This window comes from Glycine max, chromosome 7 (genome assembly GCF_000004515.6).
Source record: "Glycine max cultivar Williams 82 chromosome 7, Glycine_max_v4.0, whole genome shotgun sequence".
Taxonomy (NCBI): Eukaryota; Viridiplantae; Streptophyta; class Magnoliopsida; order Fabales; family Fabaceae; genus Glycine; species Glycine max.
In genome coordinates this window covers 7,467,852-7,482,170 of record NC_038243.2, presented here as the reverse complement: position 1 = coordinate 7,482,170, position 14,319 = coordinate 7,467,852, and the positions used below count along the sequence as shown (strand labels likewise).

At 31.4% G+C, this 14,319-nt stretch overlaps 2 protein-coding genes across 3 annotated transcripts; one reads left to right on the top strand and one right to left on the bottom strand.

The window, feature by feature from the left end:
• The first annotated feature begins 4,652 nt into the window (after positions 1 to 4,652).
• On the top strand, positions 4,653 to 7,091 carry LOC100779789 (cytochrome P450 76T24). The gene is made up of 2 exons (XM_003528856.5): positions 4,653 to 5,863; positions 6,383 to 7,091. The coding sequence occupies exons 1-2, from the start codon at positions 4,973 to 4,975 to the stop codon at positions 6,986 to 6,988; spliced, it is 1,497 nt and encodes a 498-aa protein (XP_003528904.1). The 5' UTR covers positions 4,653 to 4,972; the 3' UTR covers positions 6,989 to 7,091.
• A 2,465-nt stretch (positions 7,092 to 9,556) lies between these two features.
• LOC100779255 (rRNA biogenesis protein RRP36) lies at positions 9,557 to 13,091 on the bottom strand. Of its 2 annotated transcripts, none has more exons than NM_001254664.3 (10): positions 12,937 to 13,091; positions 12,726 to 12,818; positions 12,471 to 12,607; positions 12,303 to 12,369; positions 11,731 to 11,783; positions 11,009 to 11,063; positions 10,850 to 10,924; positions 10,643 to 10,760; positions 10,000 to 10,046; positions 9,557 to 9,895 (listed from the first exon to the last, which is right to left on the bottom strand). In NM_001254664.3, exons 1-10 carry the CDS (start codon positions 12,943 to 12,945, stop codon positions 9,794 to 9,796), a joined length of 756 nt encoding a protein of 251 aa, NP_001241593.1. In that variant the 5' UTR covers positions 12,946 to 13,091; the 3' UTR covers positions 9,557 to 9,793. The 2 variants fall into 2 exon arrangements, with proteins under 2 accessions (NP_001241593.1, NP_001401412.1); NM_001414483.1 differs by having other exon boundaries at positions 12,726 to 12,815.
• Between the last annotated feature and the right edge of the window lie 1,228 nt (positions 13,092 to 14,319).

The following is a 14,319-nucleotide window of genomic DNA, read 5'->3' as shown; positions in this document are numbered from 1 at the left end:
GCATGAAGTCTTGAACGACCTTGTTTTGAGTCGAGATGATTTATTATTTATTTGGACAAGTTTTATTATGATGTTAGAAAAATGAATGTGAGCCTTTTATCCTTTTGAAAGGCTTGTATTTAAATGTGTTTTAAAAACTTTTAATTAAATTTGATTTCTTATTTCTTTTATTATTAGTACATATATGTGAGAAGTAGAGGGTGTCACACATTCCATCAAGTGATGAAAGTGAGGATGACAATTCGGAAGGGTCGGATGTTGAAAATCTAAACTTGTTTGTGAGAAGGTTCAACAAAATCCCCATGAAAAAGAAGAACTATGGAACCAGAACCTTTCAGCCAAAGAAGAATCTCAAGAAAGGTGAATCATCTTCCTCCAATGGATTCACTTGCTTCGAGTGCAAAAAGATAGGACATATTAAGGTAGACTGCCTCATCTATCAAAAGAAGTAACAAGTAGAGAAGAAGAATAAGGGTTCATTCAAGAAGAAAAAAGAAGGCATATAATCTACAATAGTGAATCAACAACTTCCAGTAACAATACTAAAGAGGAAGAAGCAAATTTATCTTGATGGCAAAAAATGAAGTTAAGAGTGAGGTAAACATTTTTATTTGGAAGTTGATGATAACTATGATACATTAAAGGAGATAAAACAAAGCATATTCTATCAAAATTATTCTTAACTAGTGATCTCTAAAAGATCGGTGATATAAATGTTCAACAAGTTCATTTATGCAAAAATCTAAATAATCTCTTTACAAAGTCGTAACCAAGGAAGACTTTTGAGAAATTGATTCATAAGATTGGACTTCATCATCTTAAAGATGATTGTTTGCATGAAGAAGAGAAATAAATAAGTTATGCACTTTTTTTCCATCGCTATGGTTTTGTCCCATGAATTTTTCTGACAAGATTTTTTATGAGATATAAATGATAATGTATTGAAGGATGATGTACTCTTTTTACTTCACTAGGTTTTTATCTCACCGAATTTTTTTTCTGGTAAAATTTTAATGAGACATATTCTTAAATAATTGACATCCAAAGAAAAATATTATGAATAATCTAATTGTGGTTTTTGGTATTATATATATTTAGGATTTTTCCTCTTTTATATATGTTATTAAGGTTTAAGATATTTTTGTATTTATATTTATCTTTTGTAATCTTCCGGATATCTTTTATACCTTTTATACTTATAAATAGATTACTCCTATTAAAAATAATACACAATTCTTATTCTCTTTATACTCTTCTACTTTTCTCTACTATTTTTATATTTATTCAACGCCTTTATTATTATTGTTTGTTGTTGTTAAACTAGTAATTATATCAAACAAATTGATTTTTAGAACTGTCAATCTGAGCAAGCTCCTTCTAGGATGATCCATGACAAGCTAATATATATTTGAGTCGGTTGGACTAATTTAATTTTAGACTAGTAATGTATTACTGGAAAAACATCAATGACGGTTATTTTAGACTAGTAATGCATTACTGGAAAAAGCTAATATATATGCTTTATTTCGTACTGTAATGTTGATATGTTGTTGAATTGAAATGAAAATGATGCAGGTAAATTCACTCTCCGATCCCTTTGCTTAATTACATAGTTACATTACAGTTTAACTATGCAAGTAATTTATTATTTCTTCACCTTTATCACAATAAAAAAATATGGTAGGTGTGTTTAACGTACATTATATAGTCACAATATACTGAAAATGATTAGTAATCAAATATGAAATATGTTTCCATTCTCTTTAGGTCCAACTTACCAATGATTATAGAATATTTAAAAAAAAAGTTAATTTTTGTTTGATATAAAGAAACCTCGATCTCTTTTCCTTTTCTATTGCATATGCAATTTCTGGATTATTTTTTTATTGTAATTTTTGAGTTATCATACAACGATCTTTCAACTTTTCATTTACCAAATTTTTCATGTATAGGAACAGATAGACTAGAGAAGATATCTTTAATTACAATGACACCAAAGGCAGGAATATTAAGCGAATGGAATTAATATATAGATTTAATATAATGAAACAGAATCTCTTTCGGGTTCCCTATAAAATGAGGCATGGTTCTATATTATCAAATAATTAAAAATCATTTTAAATATAATTTTAATAATTATTATTATAAAAATTAATAAACTTGTTATAAATAATATAATTTATTATTAAATGATATATAAAAAATGTTTACACTATCAATAAGTTTTAATTTTTTTTTTACTATAAACATTCATTAATTTCGTTAACTTTTTTTAAAAGTACCACATGTTTTAGGTATGGAAAATCTTTAAAAGTGTATTTGGATAGAAAATTTTAACTAGGGAAAGTAATTTATTAGAGAATTTAAATTTTTTTAATCTAAAATTTATTGTTTGGATGTTTTTTTTATGAAGAATTTAAATTTTTGAAATTTTAAAATAAAATTTTAAACAACTAAATTGTGGAATTTTAATTTTTTTTTAAAAGGTGAGAAATTAAAATTCTCTTATTGATAGAAAAACCTTTCAAAATGTTAATGTATTTCCTTTATAACCATCATCATCTCTTTCACATAAAAGTTCCTAAAATTCTGTTCTTGAACTCGTGACTCTTCCCTTGCACTGATGATATTCTTCTTCAAGAAACACTCTTTGAGCTCGCGGAGCATCGATCAGGTGCGGGCGTAAGGGGACACGTAGAACTGCACCCGTTAGTCAGGGAAGCAGTCGTCGCTGCCTATCACATGGTGGAGGTGCTCGCCGGTGAGGAGGGCCTGAGTCATGTCTTGCGTTGTTGACTCTGAATGGTGTGATTGGGTATGGTAATATATGTTGTCGTGTCACGATTATTCAGCGACTCCTTGTACCGCATCAATACTCTTCTCTTTTGAAGCACATCAATCATATATTTTCTTCTCTTTGCATTCATTTTCTTTCACCCTCACAATTTTAAATTTTTTTTATCCAAACACAAAATTTTGAAAATAAAAGAATTTTGATTGAATTATTTTAAATTCCCTCATCCAAACAAACTCTAATGTTCTTTTTTATTCGTATGACAACAAATTCAACTGATACCGATCAACCTAATGTCTCGTCGCTTATCAAAAAGTTTAGGAAAATAGATATGTTAGGCCAGATATTTTATGTAATTTTTTTTTATTTTTAGTAATTTCTATCACTTTTTTAAAAAATTTACTTGAAATAACATTTTTTTTAAAATGTTAACTTTTAGTTTCTAATTTTTTATATTTTTTATTTTTATCTTTAATATATTTATTTAATTTCTTTATTTTTTTTAAAATAAATCATAATTTTATTATTTTTATGTCATTTTATATTTTTCAACTATTTCAACATCTAGTTTATTAAACACTTGTAATTTAATAAGCTAATTTTTTAACTACTAATTAACTTACTAGTTTTCAACTAATTTTTCAATTAAGTTTACTTAATATTCACATTCTGTAGTACTGCAAATTGGATAAGAGGAAGGGTTACACATGCTTGCAATGATTTTTATATTTATATAAATTTTACCTTTTGTTATTATATTTATAAATTATTTGTTTTAGTTCTTATACGTATATTTCTTAATTTTTTTAGTTTCTGTTGTCGAATATTACAAAAATAAAATAAAAAGATTAAATTTTTTGTAAGAAGACCTATATGAATTCAAAAATAGTTCATGTTTCAAGAATTGAAATTAATAGTTTCTACTTTGTAGATTAAAAAATGCATAATGTTCAAGAATTAAGCGGGTGGATCAAGTTGCCCTTGTTCTAACTTTAGTTGAGTCTTTGGTACAAAATTATTGACCGCGTTGTGCACGATTGTTGTACCTGAACTAATGAATTTAAGTTTGAGTTATAGTATGCAACTACCTCACTTGAATAGAATTAAATTCAATGAAAAATATTATATATGTGTAAAGATTCGTGGTCGAATCAAATGAATAAATAAATTAAAGAACTATACAACACGTAAGATCTTTAACAGGAGCTATCTTCTCCAACCGATCGGTCATCATTCGGTATAATAATGCATCTGTGAATTTTCTTTTTTCGTTTGTGACTTACCTAACTTCTTTAAGATTTTTATGGGAGCAATACGTTACTGACACCAAACCTGCAAGGACTCAGCTATAGAACAGCCTAGTATACTCTATCCATTAGATATTTTCGTGACATTTGACTTTTCATAGGAAAGAGAAAAATGTTTTTTCTATGTAACTGATAAACCATTTTATACAAACAAAACAAAAAGAAAATCCTTGTAATTCTAAAAAAAAAAATCCATAGACAAATTTTTTTAACTTAAATATATTTTTCATATTTTTAATATATATCTTTTTGTTAATTTAATACTTAAAAAATATTTTTTTTTATTTTATAATCTAACATTTTCAAATTTTAACTTTTAATGCCTATTATCAGTTAAAAATCATTCATTAAGTAATGATATTCTATTTTATTAATTTGTTACGTTATCACACCTAATCGATAATATAATATAATACTCTGTTAATATGTTATTTATCATTTAAAGGATAAGATTAAGACTATCGTCCTATCCTAAAAGTAAATTGTTTTGAAAATGTCAAATAATAAAATAAAATATTTTTTAGGTGTAAACGGGAAAAGAAATACATTATGAAAATCCTTCTTTCTTTGCTAAACGGTTTTGACTTTCTTGCATGCAATGAATCTGAAGAGATAAGACGAATTATCAAAGGCAACATTTTGCCAATTTTCAGTACATGTGAAGTTTGATGCGGCAACTTTTATTTTGATACATGCATGGTAAAACACTGGTGAAACATGTGATTTTCAGGTTCTTGTGTATAGAAGAATATCTGTTTGTAGAAACAGTTCCTTACTTCCTTAACTAGATATTAGTCTCTAATTTTTTGGCTATCCCGGGTTCAATTACACCTGAAACAAACAACAACAACAACAACAGAAATAAAGCACAATGGACTACCTTCTACTTCTTCCACTAATCACCATAGTGTGGATAAGCATTCATGTACTCATCTCTAGCTTCAAACCACTCAAATCTTCTAAAAATCCCCCGGGGCCTCACCCTTTTCCAATCATAGGAAACATATTGGAGCTTGGCAACCAGCCTCACCAAGCACTTGCCAAACTTTCTCAAATTTATGGTCCTATAATGAGTCTTAAGCTCGGTAACACTACCACCATAGTCATTTCCTCTCCACAAGTTGCCAAAGAAGTACTGCAAAAAAATGATCAAATCTTAGCTAATAGAATGGTCCCAGATTGTGTTCGAGCACTTGACCATCACATACTTTCGGTTGCATGGATGCCACCTTTACCACAATGGAGGGCCCTTAGGAGAGCTTGTGCCACCAAAGTGTTCTCTTCTCAGCAGCTCAATTTCACACAAGTTCTTCGCCAGAGGAAGATGCAAGATTTGATGGATTATGTGAAGGAACGATGCGAGAGAGGTGAAGCTATGGATATTGGTGAGGCTTCCTTTACAACTGTTCTTAATTCCATATCAAACACTTTCTTCTCAATGGATTTGGCTTATTACACTTCTGATAAGTCTCAAGAGTTTAAGGACATCATTTGGGGTATCATGGAAGAAGCTGGGAGGCCTAATGTTGTGGACTTCTTCCCAATCTTTCGCCTGCTTGATCCACAAGGTGCGCGGAGAAGAATGAGTGGTTATTTTCGAAAGTTAATTGCGTTTTTTGATGGTCTCGTAGAAGAAAGATTGCGTTTAAGGGCATTAGAGAATGGGTCCAGGGAATGCAATGATGTGTTAGATTCTTTGCTGGAGCTAATGCTTGAAGACAATTCGCAAGTGACCCGCCCTCATGTTCTGCATTTGTTTCTAGTGAGTATATTGGCTAGAAATTCAATTCAATTCTTTACACAAATTCATGATGACATTTTTACCTCATCAAAAAGAAATTTACTTTATATTAAGAACAATTAAATATGCCTAGTTAAAACAACATATCCTATTCATTATGAAAGTAATTAAGACATCTTTTACCAGAACAAAGGAAGATGTTCATATTGGCATATCATATAGCATAAAAAGGTAAAAGTTGAATTGAGAGAGCATGAAGAGCAGTAGATTCCTTTCTCTGCTTATATTTTTACAATAAAATCCTAATTGATTCATACCTTATGAATTTCTTGTTCTTACAAATTAATTTTAACAAATTGATTTCTCGAGACTTAATTCTCCATTTTTTTACTCTCTTTAATCCCCATTTAATTCTCCTTAATTGTTTGGATTGGATGAGTACAAACTTCGTTTTTTTATGTTTTCTTCTTCAAAGACTTGCCTCTTACACTTTATTAGTAAATCTTATATATTATTTTACTAATTGATCATATATGTCAGGATTTATTTGTGGCTGGAATAGACACAACATCAAGCACGATAGAATGGGTAATGGCTGAGTTGCTACGTAACCCTGAAAAACTAGAAAAAGTTAGGCAAGAGCTTCAACAAGTCCTTGCCAAAGGTGAACAACTAGAAGAATCACATATCTCGAACCTTCCTTACCTACAAGCAGTGGTGAAAGAAACTTTTCGCTTGCATCCACCCACCCCAATGTTACTGCCACACAAGTCAGAAGTCGATATTGAACTATGTGGCTTCATGGTGCCTAAAAGTGCCCAAATTCTAGTGAATCTATGGGCCACAGGAAGAGATTCAAGTATTTGGACAAACCCAGATGAATTTACACCTGAAAGATTCCTGGAAAGTGACATTGATTTTAAAGGCCATGATTTTGAGCTAATACCCTTTGGAGCTGGAAGAAGGATTTGTCCTGGGTTGCCATTAGCATCTAGAACTCTGCATGTTGTGTTGGCATCTCTTCTATACAACTATGATTGGAAGCTCACGGATGGACAAAAGCCAGAAGACATGGATGTATCTGAGAAATATGGAATTACCTTGCATAAGGCACAACCTCTACTAGTTATTCCCATCCAAGCATAATACCAAGGAAGATTACATACCTGTAATCAAATTGTTGCAAATTTCTTGGTATGTGACTTTTTCCTACGAATAAAAAAAATATCAATAAAACTTCATTAGCATGCAAATAAAACTTTTATTCATTAGCATGCAAATGTAATTGGATCATAATTAGTGAGTGAGTAAAAATTTTGTAATTTTTTCCCCTTCAGATTGCTCAACTTCGTAGTTCATTGTTCTCAAATCTTTGAATTCTAGAATGACCATTTCTTTCACCTTATCAAAATTTTTCATTGGTGCTTGAATGGTTCTTAAAAGGAATCAAATTATAAGGAAAGATCAAAATCTCGTTCTTAGAAAAAAGAGTATAAATGTATAAGCACCTTATGACATAGGTGTGACATAGGAGTGTTGATTCAATGACAAGCATACCAAGTCATCAAGTACTATTCGATAAATAAGAGTTATCGTTCTCACAAAAACTTACATAATACTTAATAAATATCACAAGTTTTTATTATCTAAACTTGCTTTAAGTTCAATGACTCAAAAATAATCATTATCCTTCATCTTATCCCTAATTTTAAGGGTTAATGGGCATTTTACCACAGTTCAAGATAAAGAAATTATTTTTCCATAACAATCTCATCTAAAATCAAGTTACGGTAGGTCATTCCATAACAAGCATAAAGTATAGAAGTAAAAAGCTAACATTGAAGAATAAGATAAAATATAACACTATTTCAAAACAAAAAAAAATACATGAGAGCATAAGGTTCGGATACCATCTCCATGAATAACATTCAAAAGCAAGAAAGAAAGATGGAAGAAGAAAATTGGAGAAGAACTTAAGTAAAGGAGGTGTTTTTACACAATGAGGAAGTGTCTCCTAAAAATTAACATGAAAATCTATTTATACAATCCCAAAAATCTGCACTTAAGTGAATGTATGCTCAAGCTAAAAAATTCAAACTTAAAGAGACACTACAGCTATGTAGTTCTACGCCTCTGACTAATTTTAGCTTAAGCTAAAAATTATTTTGTTGAAGCAAATATTTCTCTTGTAACTTTCTTTTTCATCTTCTCTAAAAAAAAAAAAAAAACTTCGATTTAGGTCCTTCAATCCCAACTTAAACACATTTGTTGTGATTTCCACTTTAAACTTTCATTAAACCTTAAAAAAAATGTAATTCAATCCAATTCAATAATCTATAAAATAGTCCATCAATAAGCATATACAATCTAGCAAAATTACAAGCTAAAGAAAACAAATTACATCAAAAAGGCATAAACCAAATTTTAAATAAAAAAAAATTAGATAATTATCTAAATTCACATGTCTCAATTAAGTATTTTTGTCAATATAAATCACAATGAAGTTAATGTGTGTAGTTGGTTAAACTCAACCTGCTTTTTATAATTGCCAAGCCAAAACTCAACTTCTTTTTTCACTCTGCACGTTCCCAAATAATAATCACCTTATTCTAAAGTGGGCTCTTCCTAACTGGCATTACTAGTGTACTAACTACTTGTTCACAAATTTTCAAGCTCATCTTCCTTAACCTTTTCGAATGTCCAGGGAAATAACTTGTAGTTCAGGTAAGACTATTGGGAAATACTCAAGTCCCACATCGGCTGCCTCAATCCTTGGAGTGTGGCTTATATATCTGTTGGGCAACTTCACTTAATGCCAATTGGTTTTAAGATGAAATCTAACATGGTATCAGAGCAGGTTCTGACCTTGGGACCTTGTCTTCGCTTCTGCTGCAGGATTACGTGTAAAACAATAGAGGGTGTGAGAATTAGGGGGTAGTGGGTTGTTGAGAAATCTTCTTCTCTTTCCTCATGGGTCTCTCGTGAAAGGTCCATTCTATTCTCTATATTTGAGACAGTAAGAAACTCCATCAGTAAATAATACTAATACAAAGATAGTCCCTATATCACACTGTTACAGATTCTCTTAATACTGTTGATTATTTTTGTGTAACAGCATAGCCATTACACATTGTGAGAGGCTTAACGGTATTGGATCGGAAATCAGCGCACTGGCCTACGTAGACGGAGAAAAAGGTTGGTGAAAAGAGGTTTCAAAATTTTCCACGATTTTTTTAACAATTTTTGGAATTTTTTAACCCCCAAAAATCATAAGAGTAGCGGCATCCAATTGTTCCAATGAGGGAGTAACGTGTGGAGAATGACACTTAGGTATAAAAAAATTTCCAAGAACAAAATTCATAATTTACTAATTTTACAGGGAGAAAAACATTTTGTCTTAAATTTTATGCAAGTACTCTGTACACTAGCAACAAAATCATGGAATTATACAATCTCAAACGTAAGCACTTCTAGAATTGCCTACATTGCTGCTAAAGCTTAGGATTTATATATCAAACTGGCTTATGTAGTTTTCGAATTATTAGAAAACTGGGCTACACTTTATTTGATTACAATTATAAAAAAAAATATTTTATTTTAAAGCGTTAGAATTCCTACTTTTCAAAAAAGCTACTCAATCACACGTGAGAATGTATCTTATTCTAAAACGAGGGACCTAACGATAATGGCGAAGACACTTCTCTCACAAGAACAAAACAGAATCAAAAGATTGCCTTATAGCCTAGTGGCACCTCTCCATACCCCAATTAGTAAATATTCAAGAATTAGATAAATACAAGTCAGTCACAGAACAAATACCATGATAGTCATCAAAAAGGGTTCAACATTTAATCCCCAAAGATGGCAGACCAAATGCATAAACTATTTTTCTTTTTGGTGTTATGTTCCAGTATAATTGTAGCCTACGAAAGAATCTTAAAGCTACAAAACCTATTCCACATCACCAGATCTACGATATGGCATGTATCTATGGTCCTTTGCAGCATTCCTCCTCCTCCTTTTCTCAACAAATGCTTCAAGTTTGCCAGATGACTAAAAATGATAGGTAGATATAGAGTTAGTAAAAAAGACAATCAAAAAGTGGCATAATGGGTGGGGGCAGGGGTACACACAGAAAGATGTTCTAAGATGTATACCTTTAGATGGTTATATTTTTCAATAAGCCTTTGCTTCCGTATTTCAGCTGCAAGGAATAGAAAAAGCAGTCAGCATCTATAGTTGATGTTTCATTTGTATTTAACTGCTTGATAAGTCACTAAATTTATTAGTTTGGTACCAATTAACCCTCAGTTAGATTCATAGCATTGCCAAGGCACCTAACTGTTATGCAAGAATGAACTACATTGCTTTCCAATACTACATAGATGTAGCTTTATATCCTACAGTCACTGTTACACAGTAACAAACTGTAACACCCCTTTTTATAGTTAGTAGGGCCATAGTCTGTTTCATGATTGAACTACACAGATTACTAGCATCACCATGATCAAACATATTGCAACTCTAAAACCACCGGTAGGTTACAACAAGTGAAAGTTAATTGCAGTCTCTCAAATATTGAAATTATTTAAGAGTTACAAGACATTCTGATCAAGTAGCAAAGGTTCCACATATTGAATATGTACTCATGTTGGATTTAGCAGGGGCCATAATTTTTCAAGTCTCTTACAACAAAGCACAGACAAACAAGTTTAACATAAGCAAAATTTCATTTTCAAAAAATATGGCGAGAAACAGAGAAATGAGGAAAAGAGAGGGCGTGAAAGGAAGAAGGATTACATTTCTTGAGATAAAAGGGACGTTTTCCCTGCTTTGTTGCTTCTCTCTCTTTCTTTTTGTGCTTGGCCAATATTTCTGCATCAATATGCTTCGCTGAATCAGACTTCAATTGTTTATCCTGAAAACACATGTAAATATGATCAAAGAAATTAATAAATATCATACTTTTGGAAGCAGAAGACAAACTTGTAAAAGTCAAGTACTTACAATCCATGATACACGTTCTTCTATTTCATTTATGCGCTTCGGGTCTTTATATTTTTTCAATTCCTTTTTAAGAGCCTGTTATACCAAGATGATGAAATGAGAGGAATTCAGAGAATGATCCATAGAGAAAATTCTACACTGTATAATCTGAAAGACTACCTGTCTTTCAGCAGGAAGATCATTTTCATACAAGAAATTATATCTCTTCCTAAACCTGCAAGTCCAAGCATATATATTACTACAAGTTTCCAGATTTAGTTGAAAGCGCTGTTTTAAAATAAAACAGGAACATAAAAACCACCGGCATTAATTTGTTCATGTCATAGGTATAAATATAATACAGCAATAATGAAAAAAAATCTATTAGAAAGCAAATGCTATTAGCCTATGACCTAGGCTAGAACTATCAATTATGTAATTAAATATTAACTCCCAAGCAAATGCTGCCAACTTAAAGGACAGGGCATTGCAAGAACCACTCTGAGAACTAGCGAACCAAACAGAAGATACCAATATTTCTCCCACATCCCTATAGTAAGGCAAACAATACTCTGATACTTATTGGTTATGCACTATGATACAGATCAGAATAAGAATCCTTCAGCATTATCTGACGCTGACAGGTTCTAAAACATAGTAGCACATGAGAGAGGAACTAGCTTCTTAAGATATTAAGTAGTAGCACATGGCCAGACATCCTCTAAAATAGCAAAGACAACCAGAATCAGCATTGCTTTACACTAGTATGGAATTGCTAGAAATTTGTAATGATGATTGCAGCTAAGGTTATGGCATTTCTTAACAAGTGTAAATGATGAATACAATAAAAAGGAAAAGAAAGAGCAGAAGAACAAAGAGCACATTTCCAGAGGTGAACATACCCTTCAGGGTCAAGTTTACCGCAAAGAGATTCAAATCGTGGATCACGTACAACCTGTCATTATTGAAAGTATACAACCTCAGAATAATATCCGGATATATAAAATAGAAAGATCATTAATCATATCAGTTTACAAAGTCAACATAATTTCCACAATTCCACCTCACATAGTACAGGCACTAGCATTTTAAAACATTTAATAAGCACATACATAGCTAAAGACAATACAATAATTCACTGAACCCAGCTCATATCCAAAATCAACACACATGACAGCGAACCCAGAGTCTTAATAATCTGTGAGAATGCGTGTGAATGTGTAAAGCAAACAACAAGCAACAAACTGCAATCAGTCTTCCTCCTCTATATAAGTCAGCAAATGGCACTACAAGGTAGTAGCCAAATAGGTCTACACTATTAAAATTTTAAAATTCTATGCAAGCTACATGGCCTCATTAGACTTCGAGGAGTTAAACTAACTACTAAATGAATTTGATGAAAAGCAGTAACATAAATAAAATTTGAAAAAATAAATAGAACATTACACTCTACACAAGTAACAAATAAATCCACCTTCTTTGGAGCTTGGATGACCTCTCTAAACCCAGAAACTGGCTTCTTGCTACTAGCCTCCATTGGCCTAGCCAAACATTACACATTTATTAGCATCAGGTTTCATAGACACAAAAATCAGAAGGGAGGAAAAAACACCACTCTGTTAAACTACTACAAATACAATACCTATTCTTGTTGGCCCTTTTTAATTTTTTGTCTTCTTTGGGTTTCTGGAAAAATGCATGTGTCCCATTCGAGCGAGCTTTCTGCAACTCCTCAAATGTTACATCAGCCAGCTCCTTCTCTATCTCTTCCTCCTCTTCCTATAATCAACAAAATCAATCACACTTCACACACTCACTACGAACTTGATTTTGAAGAAACCCCAAAAGAAAAAACCCATAAAAATCACAACTTTACGACATTTTTTAAGTTACCCACATCTTCTGAGGAACTATAAGCAGAAGAAGACTCGTCTTTCTCACTCTCCTCGTACTGGGTTTCCATGGAATCTGGGACTCTGTCTCTTTGCTTCTTCATTTCAACAAATAAATCAAATTGGTCATGTCCCCAAGAGAAATAGAATTCAATTTTATGTTAAAAAAACTAAAAAGACAAACTGATAGTCATGAATTAATATTTGGGAGAGAACCTGAGTCATGTGTTCAGGGTTCAATGCCGCGAGACAGGAAGCGAAGGGTTCCTCCAATTCCGCGAGCAAGTGAGAAGGGAAACGGCAACTTATAATTGGTGGGTTGTTTGTGATTTGACGCAATCAGAGAATATTGAAAGAACCCTAACACGGTTATGAAACTTAGAAGGGTGTGAGGAGGGAATTTAGAAGGTTGCAAGCCTCAATATGGGTTTAGGCCCCTAGGTCAGCCCGACCCACTGTAGGTCACCCATCGTAGGTCGAGGTGGGCCGGACTCAATTAAAAAAAATTATTATCATCATATTTTCAGTCCATAGGTGAGGTGAACTTAATCAGGTTAATCAATCTGTTCGTCAATCCATCATATTTAAATAATATATTTTTTCATTTTATTATTATTATAAATTTATAATTATTCGTTAAATCTTTATTTTGTAACAAGTTAGCAAATTCAAATCAATCCCTATCTCCTAAGTCAAACTTAGAACAGTCAGAGAATTGACCTTCTAAGAATGTATATTCGAGGGGCTTAATTAATTTTTCAAAAGAAAATTAAAATAACATATTTTTATCAATTTTTATATTAATTTTCTAGATTTTTAAACTACTAAATTATTTATTAATGTTTTACAAATACACTTGCACGCAATGCACATTAATAAATAATTTAGTTATAATATTTGAAAATTGATTATTTTAACATTATATACATTTTTTTACTGTTTTAAATCAAACTATTGGAATATACTAGAATATACCTAAGTCAAATAACTTTTTGCAGTTTCTAATTGGAAAAAATTAAATTACTACAAAATAAGCATTGGGCATATTCTCTAATGCATTTTTACACCAAAGAAAAAAATGTTAATCATTTTTTCTTCTTCTTTTATTCTCACCCTACTAAACAATTTTTATTTTTTGTCTTGTTAATAATAAAAGTATAGAAAATGTAATGACGCAAGCAGAATGTTACAATATTTTAGTTTGAGAATAAAATCGCAAAAAATTAATTTTTTTAAGTTGTTTGCAATAATTTCTTTTTTTTAAAAAAAACTTAAAAGTGGGTCGGTCCGCATAATCCACCAACTAGTGGTGGGCCGGACCAGGCTGACATTTTTTAGCCCACATGAAAATGCACTAGGTTGAGTTAGTCCACTTTTAGTTCAATCTGTTGCGGGCCAGCCCATGTGAGCGAAACTGGTCCATTTTGACAACTCTAGTAATTCACAGGCACAAAAACAGGCCCAAATTTATTTTTTTGAAAAATAAAAATGAAAAGAAAAACAAAAGAAAAGTGATACCCTCATGGGTTATAATAAATGAAAAATATTATGAATATCTTTTTAAGGTATTTTTTAATATATTATTTTATTATTAAATAG